We start from the raw sequence: 20,259 nt of genomic DNA on the forward strand, positions 1-20,259 counted from the left end.
CAGTGGCCGTAAACCACTAATACAAGATAGCGGCTCCATCGTTTCCGTTTCGTTTAGTAAATTCCATAGACGTAGTACGTAAATTCAGCGTTTGACAGATTCGCTCTGGGCCTTTTGGAGGGAAAAGTGTCGTTTTATTTTGACTTTCAATTATTTTGTGAAATCTAGTTTAAAGTGGAATAGGATAGTGCTATTGTGCCTTAATCGAAGATTAAAACGCGAAATTATACGAATCTCGAACTAAAATACCCGTATCGGCCCGTTCTAAGGAATCCCGAGTCAATCCAAACACGCCGCCTCAAATTGCTTATTCTCTTTGTGGCGGCCATATTTACAGAAACATAATTAAACGAAGACATGGCTCAAAGGACTTGTATCCAAGACAAAATTATTAATAAGTAAATCAGCGTTTGACAGGTGTCAATTACTATATAAAAAAAAAAGAGGCTTAATAGATGTCATTTTTCTACTGCTCGCTCGGGCAGATATTTTGAACTATGACGTGATAATCTTTGTAATTTGTCGGTTTTCCCGTATATTTCTTATTAATACTTGGGTCAACCCTTTGATGCATTTTTCCAAACATATTATTGCTAGGTTGAAAGCTCCAATTTCTGTGTTTATCAAAGCCGACTATTATCCGGCGTGTTTTATCGATCGATCGCCGCTTGGAGGCGATTATTCAGTTTTATTTTTACGTTATTACTCGATTGATGCGGACATGGCAAGTGTTAGTTGGCGGGGTGTGCCTCTCAGTGAAATAATTGGATCGCAGTCTCCGTGGGGAGCTCCGGAATTTCCACTGGTGACTCCATCGCGTCATCATACTGTGTTGTACCACATATCGAATGATGGGAATATCGGAGACCGGCCTCCTAAGCCTCATCGAGGTCGTGATATATGGGATAACGGACATGTTCGTCTCCCGTGCTCTGACAAGAGCTTGTATCCCGTTGAAGATGTAAGGGTCTTGCTTCTTACGGACACTTTTGAATTTGACGCCTGTAGAAGCGATTTTTTTTAAGAAGAATTGTGACTGCAAAAGTGGCACCACAATATTTAGAAGCACAACAGTGGACCTACTGTGCTTCTAAATATTGTATGAACATTAGTAGTGGTGTGGCTGCATCACCACAGTTGTGCCACTGTAGTGCTTCTAGAAGCGTCTAATTTGAAGGTATTTTGCCCTATTTTGTTATTTACTTCCATAATAATAGAGCTATATATCAAAGAAAACTTACGTTTTGCTAGCTGGATTGGAACCAGTGTCAGTTTGTCTGTGTTGTGTTGTTTGCATTAAGAGTAGAAATTTGGTTAAAAACAATTAATATAACAAATATAATTTAGTAGCAGTAGAACTCCTTGTGAAAGAGTTCATCCAGGGAAGTACTGCCACCTTACCTATTTCGGCCACCAAGTATAATGTCAGCATTACTGTGTTCCGGTTTTGAAGGGTGAGGGTGCTGGTGAAATTACAGGCACATGGGACTTGTCAACTTGTCTCAGGGTGACGAGTGCACTGCTATCTAGTAACTAAAACGTGGCAAAGTGACAAATGGTCAAATATTCGTTTTAAATAGAAAAAAGATGAGCACAAAATTATCTTTTAAAAACAGTTAAAATTAGTTAATGTGTTTGATTTATTGGAACTTAATCTAACGATGCATAGTTGCAATATCATTAAAACAATTTCAGTATTCATAAGACTGGTTTATGGTTTTTTATGATATTTAAAAATATATTTTGTTACTTAGTCGCTTTTGAATTAGCGGACGGCATCTTCTGTCCAGTTCATCTGCTGTGTCACTGCCATGTGAGCTGCTTGTCCTTTGATCCATTGTAGTTATGTAACTCCACTTATGTCATTCTTCCATGAAGGGTGCGAATTATAGAAATTAGCTTAATTCCTGTAACCCTTTCTTCCAGAGTAATGGTGAGACATATCTAAAGAAACGATGGGAGATGATAGAAGAGGCACTACGGAAGCCAATCAGCAACAGCCACAAGCTTGCAGATGCTATCCTGAGCTATAACATCAAGTTTAAGGACAAATGGAAGTTTCGTGCTCTACATACATTGTTTAATGAAGTAATTATTGCTTGTCCATAATAATCAATAGTCTATCCTTAATTACAACAATATTCTTAATTAGCTAAAATCAAATCTGAAATACATTTATTTCTTTAGATTAGATTGTTATTATTGGGCTGGGTTTTTCGAGGTCTGTGCTAAATGATAAGGGGCTTATCACTGCAACCAGTAATTGATTTATTATGGTCACCACTAATTATAACTAGGAGCCAAGGCCTGCAGTGTTAAGCAACTGAAGGCTTCCCCTTGCTGCAACTGTTTTGTCCTCTGGTAACTGGGGCTAGCTGTACAGGTAATACAATAATAGTAATAAAATATATAAAAATAATTCTAAATAAAATGTTAGCCTACAGTTTTCAATATTTTGTATTCCTCCTTTCTAGTATCATCTTTATATTTTTACTGCGTTACAATTTTCCTAGGTACAAGGGCCCTGCTCTTGAAACACGAAATCTGACTGCCTTTTTTTTTATTTGTTATGGCTGAATTACAGACTTGAGTTCCTAACGGATCCGTTTTTTTGTTAATGAACTTCAAGAGTAGTTAGTCATAACTACAGATTTGTGGCCCCATAAAGTAAATAATTGGAATCCCCCCCCACTGCCTTACTTGAAAACCTTTTGAAGATGCAGCATTTCATTCTAAATATCAGGCTGTCTTGCAAGTCAGGTGCATAATTGTGTGAATAAATGATTTGATTTATGTCTTTCCAGCATTTGGATGAGGATGAGTCCAATTACTTTTTCAACAGTACATTGCCATTAATAGCAAAGCTGGCGTTGGATCTGCCTAAGCTGGTACAAGCTCCTATACCTTTGTTGAAGTGAGTATAAAGTGAATTTTGCTGTAAAATGGTTTGGGGTTCTTCAAAAAGCATGTAATCAGGGCTCTCAAAGGATAACGACGCAGAGAAAGCTTGCAAATGTCCACAGTCAATGATGACCACCTCTACAACTGATATTACAGTTAAAAAAATACAATTGAAATTATTAGAGAAAAAGTATTTAGATTTCTGTAGTCTCTGGTATGAAACTAAGTGTGGTCAGAGAACAAAAAGTAAAGAGAATGGACACTCTCTGCCCCTCCCTAGCTTTAGATACCGCACCACGCCCCGCACATTGCTGGTCACATTGACTGAATGACAACAAGGCTGCTGGCGAGTCGTTTTCGCGCGAAGACGGCTTTGATATTTGAATATAGTTTTCATTTATTCATTACGAAACTTGTACGTTAATATAAAACATCATTTTACGTTACTATTTATAATGGCCGTGAATTGTGCTGTGTACGGCTGTTTATCATCATTTTCCGAAAGAAAGATGAAACGAAGTAAGCAAAAAAAAAAACTCATGTCTGGGACTCATTCAGTTATTGTTTTCTTCATTTATTTACTGCTGATTTATATATGTATGTATAAAAATGCAGATTTATTATATCAATATAACGAGGCGCCATGACTTCGTAGACAAGGGTTCTCGAATTTTCAATTCGTATTGCCGATAAATATTAGGTAAGTAGTGAATATACCTAATTATTAACTAAATAATGATGATCAACTTGGACACGCAATTTCAAATACCTCGGTTACCTTATTTAAAAGTACATGTCCAAAATATAACATTTTAAGGGCTTTTAATGTATTTTTTAAATAAATCTTCAATATTTATTTAGTTAGTGAATTAATGAAAAATATGATATTATATCGATATAAATACTTAATAGACATGTGTAATTATTTGGATTCTGGATTCTATTAGTAGAATCATAGATAACAGATTCGCGTTAACATTTTCGCTATGTTGCCGCTCTGATCACGTAACGTAATAGTGCAAAGAAAGTGATGGGTAACCCCAGATAGCGCCTTGCTGTATGTAGTAGTAGTAGGTAAATAATTTTCGACTGTTGTATGGAGTGTCCGGGGTGTAGTGTGGTGGTAGCAAAGTCGAAGAACGGTTGTTTCTTAATTCAAAATTTGACGGTTTGAATTTCTGTATCGACATGTACCATGTACCTGAGATCTTAAATTCTGTGTTATTATATTGTATTGTATTGCAAGATAGCATGTTGAAGTAGGTTCACATCATCTTTGGAAAATGTGTGACATACATGATGTGATATTTTATTTTGGATAAACAATTGTTTCTTTTTACTTACAGACAAGACAAGAATCATTCCATATCGCTGTCTCAGCAGCAGATCGCAAGCCTGCTCGCGAACGCGTTCTTCTGCACTTTCCCTCGACGAAATTCTAACAAGAGAACATCGGAGTACTCCGCCTATCCACACATAAATTTTAGCTCGTGAGTAACTTTCATTATTGACGTTTAAGTAAAAGAGATAATACATTTTGCAGAAGTATTTGTAAAATGCTTGCTGTCTTCAAAGATTAATTTACATTGACATAGCGGCAGTAGTGAAGGGTGGATATTGAAAAGTGAAGCCTTCTGACAGGAAGTTGGTTATGCAATGGTTTAAATCATAGGTTCCCAAAGTTTTTGGCTCATGGCCCTCTTAGGCAAGGTAAAAAAATGTCAATATATAATTGAAAACACGTATTTTTTATATTAACTTAATACAAAAAAATGTCAATGTAAGTGTTTAAATAGGGTAGGGTAGGTTAGTTTAAATATAATTCACATTCTTTTTTCAAATGCGGTAGTAACCCCTGGACAGCACCAACGCCCTAGAACTCTTCAGCGCCCACAGGGGAAACTATGGTCTAAATGAACATATAAACTTTGTGTGTTTTTTCAGGCTGTACGAGAGTGAGGGTCATGGCGACATTCTGGAGAAATTGAAGTGCATTTGTCACTATTTCAGAAGAGTTTGCACGAAAGGTGACAATTTTAACATTAAATTTAACACACACACATTCAACTGAGTAGCTGATCTTTTAGAGGGCGTACGAATCGCCTAGCACTCCACGTTTTAAGGCGCAATTTACGTTTCGTCAACGTTTTAACCATAAAGTTCATTACGCTATGTACATACAATATCGTTACAAAAATTCGCTTCCATTCCGTTCCGCCGCAATGTAAATTGAGCCTAAAGGATATAAATGATGCCCTTGATGTGGAAAAGCCCTTAATATGTTTTAATTTTTTTTTCAATAATAAACAATATTTGAGATATTCTTTGCCACGTAATACGCCTTCCGATTCTGTGCCTTTTTATTTGATATTAATTATCGCACGATATTGTACAATGTAAGGTATATACATTAGATCATTTCGTATACGTTTTTTCATCCATTATTTTAACACATACTATCACGCCTATTTTTCTAACCCAAGCAGGGATAATAAACCTCCTCTCATTACGCTCCTGTAAAATTTCTTTTCTCATATCAGTCTCTTCCATTTAAGCCGTTCGAAGCCGTGGTAGTGCATATCTTTGGAATTTAAAGCTCTGAGTGGCACTGTAACTGTTATGGACAGGCGTGTACTTACCATCAGGCGCACGACTTGTTCGTCCCGTCACTTGATGTTATAAAAAAACATTAATTGCATCAAAAAGAAAATAAGTACTCAAAAATATAAAAAATTAGTTAATTTAAGTTAATTATTAATTTTATTTAAGTAGTCGCTAGAAGCTGAGTTTACAATACCTGTGATCGTTACTGGCGCTGTACAATTCTCCAAACGAATTTTTTAAATATTAAGGCGTGTTACTGGAGTAGAAGCTGGAAAAACTGTTTTGCTAGATCATACCGACTCATCGGTAGAACAAAGATCTATGTGCAAGACTACTTGTTCTCAGGACATAGTACATTTCGTTCGTTCTTCTTCGCTGTGGATGTCAGATCGACGGTTGTTCGATTTTATATTTCCGAAACGAAATAAGATATATAAAGTCTCAAAACACCTTTACATAGGCCTTAGTTTGAATAACGAAATTATTTTCGTAATGTACTTATTCTCTTTTCGCTATTTAATCACATCGGACTCTGTTCTTCGGATGAGTCGAAATGGTTTAGGTATTTGCTAATAAATAACGGTCCTACAAAAGATATACGATGCTCCTAAGGACATTGTCTAAAGAATGCTAATTTGCTTCACGATAATTAAAATAAATAAATAACGCACACACTCAAAATAGCCCCGCAATAGGGAAACCCTGTGTTGCGGGTGCCATGGACACACACACAGACAACCACGAATTACACCCAAACTCACGAGAGAAATAATTGTAGGCCATACAACTATTTCTTCCCTGGCCCGGGAATCGAACCTGCGACCTCTGCGTGGCAGTCCGGCATGGTAACCGTCCAGTCACGGAGGCAGTTAATATATATAGTTAATAACAGTTAATATAAATAGGATGTAATAAAAGTCTAAAACGAATTAATCAAGAATAAAATGTCTAACTCTATCATTGACTTACAAATAAATGGACGACGGGTCTAATACAAAAACCACGAAAAAAATGTCCCAAGTCAACCTATTCGAAATTTAAATTGTAATGTCATCGCAGTATCGCGCTGTCAGTCGAACAAATGAAGACTAAAGCGGAGTTTGGCGCTCTGTATACGATTTTAGCGCCTTACAAGTGCGGACACTTTTTAGCGCGGACCCGACGTCCATATAATTGTACGTCAATGAACTCTATACATTATTTTTATATGGAGATATTTATCTTTATGTACTACAGAAAACCTGTTAATTGGTTTTCACTTTCAACTGAAGACTTATTAGTTATTAAATTCACATTTATCCTAAAATTTGCAAATTTCCTAGCGGATGCTGCCCCGTCAGTCGCAGGGCGCTTGTCAACGTCGGATCTGTGTCTAATTTTCTCTGCCTGTTCTTATTTTATCATACAAATTTAAAGCGCGCGGTCTGTGAGACGCGAGTGACGACCCTCCTCACCTAAAATCTAGGCTCACGTTGAAATACATCGCCTTAAGACGCTGTAAACTCTTAACTGTATAGAGGCACTATCGGAAGGTGTAGACGCGTATAGTTTGACCACGTAAACTTTAGTACATAATAGTGCAGTACAGTCCCCGGCGGCGTGGTGACGTTGAGCCGGCGGTGGGTGCCGCCGCGCAGCTGCCCTGCGTGGGCGCAGAGCGGCGCGGCGCTGGCCGCGCTGCCGCTGCACGTCGATGCGCAGGGCACCATCGAGGACGCCAGCGGCCTCATACAAATGGACTTCGCGAACATGTAAGCCACGTCTCCCATATACAGGGTTATTTTTAAAGTGCCCACCTCCTTGATTTATCTCTAATATGTAATCATCAACTTTTGTTTTTCTTGTACTGTTTGACACTAGTTCGGTATTTGGTAGGAAGTAATAATATGTATAGCAACTATATACGGTTTTCTCATTAGGTACCTAGGCGGCGGAGTCTTAGGCCACGGCAGTGTGCAGGAAGAGATCCGGTTCGTGATCTGTCCAGAGCTTATGATATCAATGCTGTTCACTGAAGTGCTAGGACCTAACGAAGCTCTTATTATAATTGGTAAGACATCATTTGTTGAATTAATAATCGTTATAGTAATAGAACCGTTTTTCCCCCAAAGCGAAAAAAACGGTTATTTTGGATCTAGCCAAGGATATTGACCTTCCGAGATTACACTTGCATATTTTTATGAAGAATACGTGCTTACCGTTCATAAGCAGCGAATTACGCTTCGTAAACGCGCCGCTAGTACTACGGCGGCGGCGCGAGACGCGAGAGGCAGGCGGGCCGGCAAGCACGCGCGGGCGCGATTCTCAGTACGTCTCGGAGTCCAAAACAACCGGACGGCAAGGACTCAAAATTTGGGTCAAGCCTTGGCTAGACCCAAAATATCCGTTTTTATTCCCTTTGGGGGAAAAACGGTTCTATTTTAGGTCTGAGTCTGCGGCTTGACCCTCCGAGACGTGTTTGGTTTCTACTGGCCTATGAAACAGCGTACTGTGCGTATCTGCCAATGAACTAGAAAATAGTCAAATGTTATCTTATATTAAATTATATGATGGTTACACTTAATAATCTTTAGTAAAAGTCCGGTTTATGTGTGTAATCTGCTTTTTTTTATTAATGGTTAAAGTTTTTTAACAATAAGACTAAATTGCTAGTAGCAAAGAATTCAAAATGCGACAACATGTTCACAAAACGTACATAAAAATTATTATCATTAAAATGTGCTCGTGTAATCAGGTAATCAAATAAGCACTGAGTAATCAGTCTTAAATCAAATAAGGAACTGAAACTTATAACAAATTATTACCATTATCTAACTATAAACGAGACGCTTAAACTTTTGTTACTACAGGAGCTTCGGTCCGTTTGATTATCTTAAAATAATGCTTGAACAAAGTATTTTCACTTCTCCAAACGCCCTTGCTTAAAACTTCATCCCGTGGTAATAACTCATAATTTCTTGAAGCAATTGCTGCTCTTATGCTTCCAGCTGAGTCTGTTATTTCTAATTGGTCTAGTACAGAACTCAACCATCGTGCTACGACGCATCGGGACGCAGGCTTTACAATGCCGCGGGTAGTAATAAAAGACTAGAAAAGGCTTGGGTTTGCTTTACGCCGATCATTGGATACACTTATTAATTTGTCGATCCAATAAGGAACACACAAATTCCTTAAACTATTTCGTTTAAATTCCTACCCAATTGATGATACAAAGCCGAATCGGTTTTAGAACCGAACCTTGGCCAGAACACTTAAGGAATCTTGGGATATTTGTATGTCCTTCTGGGTCAAACGTGTCAGTGTTTACCCTGTACTTAGTAAAATTTTAATCCTTTCACATCTTATGGTGGTGCCCGAGTAGTCAAATCCTGGAGGTGATGATGAAGATTTGAAGTGGCGGTGCCAACGCTCTTTTTCGTAGGTCCGCTCTCCAGAAAGTTTTGTCCCAATTGGGCACTATCAGAACATATGTGTCTCTGGCCTGGTCCAGATGTTGCAATATCTGAGGGACCAAAGTTAGCGGAGGGAATTTCCATGCCAACTTGAAATTCCAGGTTCGACTGAAGGCATTTGTGAACAGAGCGGTCTTTTTTCTGCAATCTAAACTCTCATAGGTTTCCACTACTGCCGATGCTCGGGACGCGAATAAATCTATTTGTGGAGTGCCCCATTTCGAAAAGATCCTTTGAAGCACTGTCTTCGATAGGCACCACTCTGGCGCAGGATTGCCTGTTGAAAGACTATCCGCTATCAAATTGTACTTTCCTGGCATAAATTGGGGATGTATTGTTATGTTGGCTTGGTGGCACATATTCAAGATGTCCTTCGTCATGTTCAGCAGAACTTTGGATTTTCTTCCTCCCTGCCTTCGCAAGTAGGAAAGAACAGCTCTGTTGTCGGATTGAAACATCAAGCCGTGACCTCTCAATATTGATGATATGATAATGAATGATATTTTTTCTTATCACTTCTCTGACGGCGAACAGTTCTTTCAGATTGATGTGTCACGTCATTTGTAATGGTTCCCATGGAGCTGATATTGAAGTTTCGCCAATATTTGCACCCCATCACAAACCGGACGTGTCTGTCGATATAAAAACTGTTGGGTTTTGAGGAAAGGTCTCTGAAGAACATTTAATACCCACCATTCGAGTTCGATTGTGGCCTTCCTGGGAATATGTTGTCTTTGATTTGGGAGCCACATGCTTAACTTGTTGGCAATAAAGGAGACTGAGAGTAGATGCTTTTCTGAGAGGCCACTGTTCTAGAAAGCCATCGATCAATATAAGTGAAAAATGCGACTAGCTAAGGGCAAAACAAAACCGGCGTTTGTCCGTCCAGGGTGCGAGCGCTACAGCCGGTACGTGGGCTACGGGCACGGCTTCGGGTGGGCGGGGGACTTCCGCGACGAGGCGCCGCGGGACTCGTCGGGCCGAAAGCGCTGCGCCGTGCTGGCCCTGGACGCGCTGCCCTTCAGCGACCGGGCCTTGGAGTACCGCCGGGACAACGTCGTCCGGGAGCTTAACAAGGTATTTACGATTTTCATCTTTCTAGAGATCGAAGACTATCGCTTGCAAAATTCTGACAAATTTAGTAGCAGTAGAGTTCCTTGTTAAAGAATTCGTCCAGGGAAGTAACTGCCACCTTTCTACCGCCAAACAGTAATGTGAGCATTACTGCGTCCCGGTTTCGAAGGGTAGGGGTGCTGGTGAAATTACAGACACATCAGACTTGTCAACTTGTCTCAGGGCGACAGACGCAGTGCCAGTGTCCCTCGAATCGATGCGACTTAAAGCTCTGTGTAGCACTACAACTATTACGGACAGGCGTGTCGTTTACCACCAGGCGCACGACTTGTTCGTCCTGCCACTTGGTATTATCAAAAAAACAACAAAAATGTGCCGCTAGTGTGTACTGCATTATGAAATGTATCACGCCTTTCTATCGAAAATATCCGTCCTGGGGGCCTACTATGAGCTCTTATAGCAATCCTGTTTAAGCTCGTAAGTTGAATAGCCTGTCAATTTCGTATTATGACCTCACAAAAACATGCAGTTTACGTCCCCCATCCGAAATCCGTTCACCTTTTCTTTCATCGTAAAATCGTATCGTGACGTGTCATTTGCCATGCACATGACGGTCTCATCTGTCAAAATCGTTAAAAATAGCTGCCGAAGCTATTTTTAACGAAAATAAAACACTTAATGGCAGCCATATTAAAAAATGGCTAAAATAAAATTTTGACCCCAAATTATGATTAAGGACTCCTAAAGACCCTTGCATGCCAATTTCCAGCCGGTCAGCCATTTTGAAATCGCCATCTTGAATTTTTTTAAATCCAGGTAGTTGACCAGTGTTACCCTCTATGACATTCCTTTGAGCACCGCCTACCTATCTTTAATAGTTTCCGTGATAGGAGGCTTTGAAATTTGTATGGCGGCCATCTTGTTTATTTGAATTTCGAACATTTTTTACTTCCCGCGGAAATTGACCAGGGTGTATTTCATAAAAATGCACAAAATCCCCCCCCCCCCCCTGTATTATAGTTTTTGCAGGCCGCTGATCACTCGTTTACATTTTCCACATTCAGGTCTTCTCATATTTGATTCTTTGCCTTGTAGCCTATCCGCGTACAACCGTATAAATATCTTTTTTCCACCATATCGGGAAGTATGCGTTCTATTTTTCTAAGTGAGTCTAAACTTGTAGCTTTATATATAATGGCTTTAGTTAAGTAATTAAACTTTGGGATCGCAGCAACGGATGTGATGTTGCCTAATATTTGCTTTGCTCGCTAGACGCTCAGAGGACAATAGCCCCGCAGTCTCCTCCCTCTGATACCAGTGCTTCTTCTTCGGTGTTTGGTCTTCGTGAGTGGCTTAGGGAGGTTAAAGGAAGACAGCCCCGTAGGTCACTTTAATCCTCTACTAGGATTAGGAACATTCCTCTTAGGGTTGTATGGTCACTGGAATTGTGTATACAAAGGATCTTTAACTCAATAGCAACCCGACACAGTATTTTTAATTATAAATGGGGAATTCAATTTATCTTCTGTGCTCTATTGCAAAAACATGTAACACCCATACCCGGGGTCTATTTAAAAATAAATAATAAATCCGATGCTGGTTATGTACGTGCCTAAAATTATATAATAACTAATATTTGGCCATTATTAAAATATACGTGATCGTCTAGTTGTGTTGAATTAAGATTGGACCCTCTACGTTGTGTAATTTTTTTTATATCGTAAGTAAAAGAGTTTAAAAACGCCGCGAAATTATTCAAGAGCGCAGGAAGTAAATAACTGCCGTAAGGTAAATAGACCTTAATAGCAAAAAGTAAAATAAACCGTTGCCATTTAACCGTTCATATCAATTAATAAGCATTATTGAAAACACAGTGACATTCTAATTTATAAAGCATTTAAAAGCAGGCAGATATAGAAAATATATATCAAATTATCACTAATTCTTAGTTTATTCGTACTGTAACTAAACTTGAACAACTCCGCCGAAAATGTTCTAAAATTACGAATAGATAAACAACAATTAAATCATGAACACCGCCAGAATTGTACAATTAAGAAATTAAGGACGATTTAGCTGCGTCTAAATAAAATATGTGATGATGAAAATAAAACAAAGTCAGCACTCCGACTCTCGCCCCTAGGAAAGGAAAACCCTGGATATAGTTGGAAGAGAAAATATACATACTTGACAATATATATAAATATGGAATTGGTATAAATACATTTAGGTTAGTAATTCCTGCCGTACTTTTTAGCCTCATAATCGTCAATCCCTATCTCAGTATGTAATTTAAACTTAGCTGCCGGTTTCGTCATTATCGCGTCTCGCGTACTGGCCAGCTCCCGCGTTCTCCGCCTGATGTGCAGTCTCCGCGCCCGCGACAAACGTTGCGAAATAGGAGGAAACCCAACTGCGCTACTACTCAATTTCGCGCGCGACACGATAAGGATCCTAGCTTCGACTCCCCCGAGCCTAGGCTCAACGCCGCGTCCCGAAAAGCTAGGTACCCAACTGCCGTCTCCCTGATCCAAGGTTTTCGCCCCGGCTTCCGATTTCCCTCTCCATCTTCACCATCCCCGTTTTCGTGCATACGGTTCCTAACTTGACCAATAACCGAAATTCTCTTTGTTCTAAAGGGTGTGGCTACCTTAGTGTCCTATTTGTTAAACTTTCTTTAACACCCACCGTTTTGTCAATGCGCATATCTTGTTTATTGGCATCTGGCGTTTATTGTTCTTACCGGCTCTCGTTACATTTTTTATACAGTACCCTTCCTCATAAAGCAATTGCTTCCTCATAAAGTGTTCCCTGTCATTTAGTTTTATGCCGTGAAATTGTGCAACAAAAGCCGTTTCCAAAATTATGCTCTTTGTTTATACAATGACCATTTCTGTAACCTTTGTCAATTTCGTGAGGGCGGAACAACTATCAAAAATATAAACGCAATTCTTATAACCAGTCTAGAATGACTTTATGGCGCACATGTGCGTCAGCTTTATTTTAGAAAGCTTGGCAATAAATCGTAGTTTCTTTAGTACTCCCTAATTTCTTCTAACGCAAGCCAGTAATGTTTGCTAAATACGTTATATAATACATAACAAAAATTATACCGTTAAGGAGTCCTACAGACGACGGTTACAAACATCACGTCGTTTTCGCTTCACTATTTAGATAGAGATCATTAACCTTCACTAGCCTACTGTCTTTGTCATTTTCTTAATAATCATAGAACAAAAGAGTCTAGTTTTAAGATCTCGGTTTAATAAAGTTACTGTGTTTCTTTCAGGCGTGGGTGGGCTTCTCGTTCTACAGCGCAGACACGCAATCGCTGCAGTTCCCGGGCGTGGCCACGGGCAACTGGGGCTGCGGCGTGTTCGGTGGATCGCCGCAGCTTAAGTCGCTCATCCAGATGATGGCCTGTGCAGTGGCCCGGCGGCCCATGGCCTATTACACCTTCGGGGACACGGAGCTGCGCGACGAGATTATCAACGTTTATAACATTCTGGCGAGATATAATGTTACTGTTGGTAAGTTCTTCATTTCTTCATCTCTTTATCTTGATTTTTTCGCGTCTGTCACGGGAACAAAATGGCGCTCGGTACGAAAATGGCGTCTGTACAGAAAATGGCTTTTGAAAACAAAATGGCGTCTGAAATTAAAATGGCTTCTGAAATTAAAATGGAGTCTCAAGTTAAAATGTTTTGACTTTAAAACGGGGAACATTATTACATAAAAATAAATTTAGGAATTAGGAAGAAACAAAACTTAAATTAAAATTTAAAAAACCACCGATTCCATACAGTGTACTCCAAAAAGTCAATAAAGTCACAATCGGGAAACTAGCAACTGGAAACCAATTGAATAAGCCTTGAGTCCAAACACGACAGTACTACTGTTGAGTAGTTGGGTTCAGAATGTCCTGGTTGCATCATCAGCAGCATCAAATCAAAGTCATCGTATTTCCGTGGATAGCAAATTTCAAGTCGACCTTACATGTCGAAGTAAAATAAATATTCATTTTATGACAGATCTCTACACTAACTGGGAAAAGAGATGATGAACAGCTGAACGGATGGTACATTCAGAGGACTGTAAATCTTGTAACTCTGAAAAAGCTCAAAATTCCATCTTATACCCTAGATGGCGCTAATCAGTGGCCTAGAAGTAGTTTATGTAAATGGCCGTGGATATCAATTAATTCCTCTTTAATATGAAACATGAGAAGTCAGTTTTTTATTTCACTTTTAATTCGGGACTTAATCACGTATAAAACATATTTAATTACCTCGACGTTTCGGACGTATTGCAACGTCCATGGTCTCGAAGGGACTGAAGAGGCGGGTGTCGGCATCTTCCAGCCGTGCCAGTTTTTGTAACTACCGCTTTTGATCTTCATTATTTATTTGTGCATTAGGGTTGTTACTAGACCGACACACAACATTCAAGACATCAGTTTTTTTCCCTTGTAATATTATTTAATATTGGTCATGACCTAAAATTGTTTTCTGAACTTTGACAAATATTCCTCTCCATAGATGGCATTGTGTTACAAAGTAATTTATAAATTAATTATAGATATAGAATAGAATAGAAAACATTTATTCCTTAAGTAGACAACACAGTATACATGCATTTTGTAATAACAATAAAAATAGTTATAAACACTAATATGTGTAGATGGCGGCAATATTAAACAAAATGGGTAATTTCTGGTTAGTTTTTTTTGGTCGCAATTATTATTATTTACGTAGTTGAGTTAGTTATCGTGACATATTAAATAATATTTCGGATTACTACACTCGAATATTCAATAATACTCCATGATAATGTTGTACGATATTTAAATAATAGAAATTGCCATCGAAATTAGGTAGAGAAAATTGTTCAAATAAATGAATAGCCCACACTATCCATAAATCTGTGCAATGAGCGCCATCTAGTTGATTTGTTTGTTATCACTAGAAATTAGAGTAGCTTTGATAAATTGCAGCTTGGCAATGTAAAACAAATTATTTACAAAAATAGCCATTTGGTACTCGTAGCGACATCTGGTGTTCCAATAGGTACTAAAACACCGACTACGCTGTCTTGTTCGAGTTCTCTCGAGTTATTGGTTTATGGCACCGAGTATATAACCAGAAATAGAGACGAAATGTCATTTAATTAGTTTGAAAGCTATTCTGCCTTATCATTACGGTGACAACTGCGCTCCGATTGGCTAGCCCGAATTCGGAACAATTGACAGGTGTCGTCAATTGTTTCACTTCAAATCGACCAGTTTAACTTGAGCTTTGCTATAATTGAAAAATAACATATTTAATTACCGATGAAATTTTATTCCGTTTGTTTTGTAATTAAGAGACGTTCACACAGGTTAGTTGTTGGCACTGTACTATTTCAGCTTTCTAATTTGTGATTTCAGCGCAAACGAGAGTTGGTATTTAAAAGTGATATAAGGCCCATTTGCCTAATGAGTTGCCAGGGATGGATGACCCTTATTTCGTCTCTATTTCTGGTTATATGTTCGATGGTTCGTGGTGTAACGAAGTATAGTTTTGATAATACTTATATTTTCCAGGACAACTATACCGATACATTCTACGGTTCTCAACGACAGACGTGTTGCATTCACATCTACACTCTTTTATACAGCAAGCCCTTATAGACGAATCGAAAACGCCTCGACGGAGCAGCAGAGTCGAAGCTGTAAGTAAAAATACCTTACACGTTGGTACTTCAAGAAAAAAATTATGTTTATTATGTCGATGTTTATGTTGTTTATTGATTACGGATTTTGTGATTTTTTTTCTTTTATAACATCAAGTGAAGGGACGAACAAGTCGTGCGCCAGATGGTTAGCGACACGCCTGTCCATAACAGTTACAGTGCCACTCAGAGCTTTAAATTGCAAAGATCTGAGGGGCACTACCACCGCGCCCGTCACCCTTAGACATAAGTTGACAAGTCCCATGTGCCTGTAATTTCACCAGCACCCTTACAAAACAGGAACACAGTAAAGCGACATTACTGCTTGCCGGCAGAAATAGGTAAGGTGCAGTACTACCCAGGACGAAATCCTTCACAAGGAGCTCTACTGCTACTAAATTATAGTATATAGTATTGATTTAATTTATGTTATTGCTTATTACTATCGAGTATATAACCAGAAATAGAGACGAAATAAAGGCCATACATTTCTGGTAACTCATCAGTGATACATTACTTATAAACATCAACTCTCGTTTGCGCTGAAGTATAGACAGCGCCAACAATTGACCTCTGTATACATTGACTTACAAATAAATGGACGACGGGTCTAATACAAAAACCACGAAAAAAATGTCCCAAGTCAACCTATTTAAACGTAGTGACATGTAAAGGAATATGAAAAAGCTAAAACGTTGAATTTAAATTGTAATGTCATCGCAGTACTGTCTAATTTTGCTTGCTTCGCTGTCAGTCGAACAAACGAAGACTAAAGCGTGAATGACGCTCTGTATACGATGGACACTTTTTAGCGCGGACCCGACGTCCATATAATTGTAAGTCAATGTCTGTATACTTCTCCGTATATTCCAAAAATATTCTGTATTTATTGTAATAAAGATAATATCTCTAACAATGGCGTGCTGTTTCATTCGGTGGTGTCGGGAAAAACAGCAAAATATCTAATTATAAAACAAACGGAATCAAATTTCATCGGTAATTAAATATTAAACATGTAATTTTCGTCCATTATAACAAAGCTCAAGTTAACTGGTCGATTTGAAGTGAAACAATTGTCGACACTCGTCAATTGTTTCGGATTCGGGCTGGCCATCGGAGCGCAGTTGTCACAGTAATGATAAGGCAGAAGAGTTTCAAACAAATTAAATGACATTTCATTTTTTTTCTGGTTATATACTCGATGCTTGTTACACTACTCGAGCTTTTAATTGCACGCACGCATATTTACTTTATTGGTTTATCAGTATAATTTTCTCAGATTCTAGTTTTGTTTGATCCATTACACGGCGGTGAAGGATCTTCTTTAACTCAAGTGCATGGACAAACGTCTTAAAACGACTAGCCTATTGTATTTCCCTAACTAAAGGTTTAGAAAACCCGTATCATATACATAGAATCATCAACCCATTTATACGTCCTACTGATGGGCATGGGTTTCCTCTCAGGCCAGGGTCTAGGCCAATAGTCTGACACGCGGGCCCAATGTGGGTTGGGGACATCACACGTTTTCCGAGGTTTGTGAATCTTCGACGTGTGTTTCAATACGATGTTTTCCTTTACCGAAAAGCTCATGGTTTTCAATTAGATTTTGCACATAAATTCCGAGAAACTCAAGAGGTTCGAACCCACTGCCTCTGTTTAAGACGCTGTGTAAGAGTTTTTGAAACAAACAATAGTAAAGTGAAATTATTAAAACCTGGTACGTAAAAAGCGTAAAAATGTACGACATTTTTGAGCTTTTCTTTGGACTTGTTTATAAGATTTTTTATAAGGAAATTTATAAACACAAAATAGGCTTATATCTTGTCTATAAAATGGCTATAGAGTCATCAGCTTAAACAGGTAACAAACAATCAAAAAACTCAAAACCCAATAATGCTTAAACTAAAAATTGGTTTGGGTAAATATCGTAATCACAAAATACCGCCATTTTTCTTACTCTCCATTAGCTCTGATACTTGATGATGTAAGTGGAATTTTAGGTTTTATTACACGCGCTTCTTGCATATTTCCTAATAAATTACTAAAGTAAATAATAGGATGAAATGTAAAGTACCTACCATAATATACCGTCTGTCGTCTTTTTCAGAATAAAACTACGCTTACACTAGAACCCAAGCCCGAAGAAAAGCAAAAGAATGATTCACCTGATTTGTTTTCACAAGATGAAGAACTAAGTGAACCGATACTGGTCGAGAGTAGTATTGAAACAGACGATGGAAACAAAATGGCGGTCGATATGAAAATGGCGTCTGATAACAAAATAGTTCCTGATAACCAAATGGCATCTGGAAACAAAATGGCGTCTGAAAACAAAATGGCACATACTAGCCGTTTACTCGAAGAGATGGAAAAATTGGACGAAGAAAGTGGCCAATTAAATCTGTCCACAAATAGTCGAGATTTAACTAATGAGTACTCGAGGTTTTTTGAACATAAATCTACTCCGAACAAAATGGCGCCTAAAGGAATGCCAACAAGTAGTTTTACTTTGGTAAATGAAAAATCGTCTAAACCGGGAAATACTTCGAAAGTATTGGACAGTGGGGAAAATTGTATTGCTATCTCCAACAGTAAGAATAAAAAAATAAAGGTGCCCGATTCAGACGACGACATGTCAAAATCAGAGGTGCCTGCGGAAATTAAGAAAAAATTAACAAAAAAAATCACAGATTATTTTAGTAAAAAATCCACTTGATATATGTAATTTATGTTAATGAAATATAATTTTTACGCCTTTATTTTGTTTTTTGTTTTCCATACCTTTTATTTTATTTTCCATGAACCTTGTAGATACTGTTGTATTTTAGATATAACTTTAGATCCTAAATTGCAATGAGGTACATTAATACTAAGAACACATCTGCAGTGTACTCGTTAAAAAAAAACGAAAACAGATTTAGAAACCGTTACATGATTCTTTTAGCTTCTTTCGCCGACATTAGTAATTATAATCTTTGTCCTGCTTACAAGGCACGTCCCGTGTGCCTGTAATTGCACCAGCACCCTAAACCTTTCAAAACCGGAACGCATTAATGTTTGGCGGCAGAAATAGGTAAGCTGGCAATATTTCCTTGGATGAGCTCTTTCACAAGGAGCTCTACTGCTACTAAACCGGGTCCAGAACACATCGCTGCTTTTTACGAATAGTGACCCAATCCAAAATTGATCCCTTTTTGACATAACTGAAACTTATTCAGGAAACTTTATTGTGACTGGCATTCCGAGCTTGATATTGGTTAGAATAATCACAACTGCCTCTGTGGCCGAACTGTTGCGATGCTGGACTGCCACGCAGAAGTCCCAGGTTCGATTCCCGGGTCAGGAGATATATTTGTATGGCCTACATTTATTTCTCTCGTGAATTTGGGTGCAATTTGTGGTTGTCTATGATAAATGGTTTCTCTAGAGCGTGGCTATGAGTGTGTGCGTTATCATTATTATTATTTTGGATATCTATTTTACATTTTCGCCTCTCCCTTTGGCCTAAAAGATAAATTTTGAATTGTTAAATGGTAGAGGCAGTATTCCCCGGCATTGGCACAGTCGGCCGTGGCCAGGGACTCGAGATCGTATACGGCCTCAAGGTGCTATCGAGGCTGACTGGAATTAACCCGTTTGCGGACAAAACACGTGGGATTATTTCTGTGGAGGCCACATCGCATATGTCGGTGATCTCGGGTGCAAGATTGAGATACTTACGTTTCTCGGTTTTGGCTTTTATTATTATTATTATTTTACATGACAACGTTGGGATGGACTACTATTCGTCAATTTTCAAAATTGACGGATAGTAGGCAGTGAAGACATGGCTCTGTTTTTAAGCCATCTTTCTGATGAGTGTCGTACTTAATTTCGACAAACATTATTTCGACTCGACAGTACTTCGACACACATTAATTCGATGGGATACCACTTCGACAAATCACATGTTCGACAGGTCACTTTTCCGACAAAACATTAAACATTTAATTAATGTCGAAGTAGTTTTCTGTCGGTGTAGTGACCTATCGAATGTTTGTGTTGTCGAAGCAGTGAACTGTCGGACTAGTGATCTGTCGAACATGTGTTTTGTCGAACATGTGTTTTGTCGAATATGTGTTTTGTCGAAGTAGTGTTCCGTGGAATTAATGTGTGGTCGAAGTACTATTTAGTCGAAATTAAGTATGACACTCTTTCCTAATGAATTTATTGAAGATATTTTTGAGATATGACGATATTCTACAAAATATTTATTATTTATTTATTTAAACACTTTATTGTACCACAAAGTAAATTACAAATGTTCAGAAATAATTTAAAATATTTGTGTACAGAGGCGAGCTTATCTCATAAAGAGATTTCCAACTAACATTTGAAAATCTGAGAGGAAAGTTGGTTATTGGGGTGAAACTAAAATAGGTAAATAAAGAAATTGAATATACTGTACTTAGGGCGCACTATAACTTTCTGGAACTGGCCACTTATACAATATTTAAAAAGTAATTACAACATTTGA

At 38.4% G+C, this 20,259-nt stretch overlaps 1 protein-coding gene across 1 annotated transcript; it reads left to right on the forward strand.

Annotated features, from left to right (window-relative positions):
- Nucleotides 1-475: 475 nt before the first annotated feature.
- LOC113227169 (poly(ADP-ribose) glycohydrolase) lies at nt 476-19,004 on the forward strand. Its single transcript, XM_026460048.1, has 12 exons — nt 476-961; nt 1,927-2,088; nt 2,805-2,914; nt 4,248-4,391; nt 4,846-4,928; nt 7,094-7,256; nt 7,425-7,555; nt 9,847-10,034; nt 13,321-13,561; nt 15,613-15,740; nt 17,851-18,449; nt 18,962-19,004. The coding sequence occupies exons 1-12, from the start codon at nt 569-571 to the stop codon at nt 19,002-19,004; spliced, it is 2,385 nt and encodes a 794-aa protein (XP_026315833.1). The 5' UTR covers nt 476-568.
- Nucleotides 19,005-20,259: the final 1,255 nt, after the last annotated feature.

Source organism: Hyposmocoma kahamanoa, unplaced genomic scaffold (genome assembly GCF_003589595.1).
Source record: "Hyposmocoma kahamanoa isolate Upper Pololo Valley unplaced genomic scaffold, ASM358959v1 202, whole genome shotgun sequence".
NCBI lineage: Eukaryota > Metazoa > Arthropoda > Insecta > Lepidoptera > Cosmopterigidae > Hyposmocoma > Hyposmocoma kahamanoa.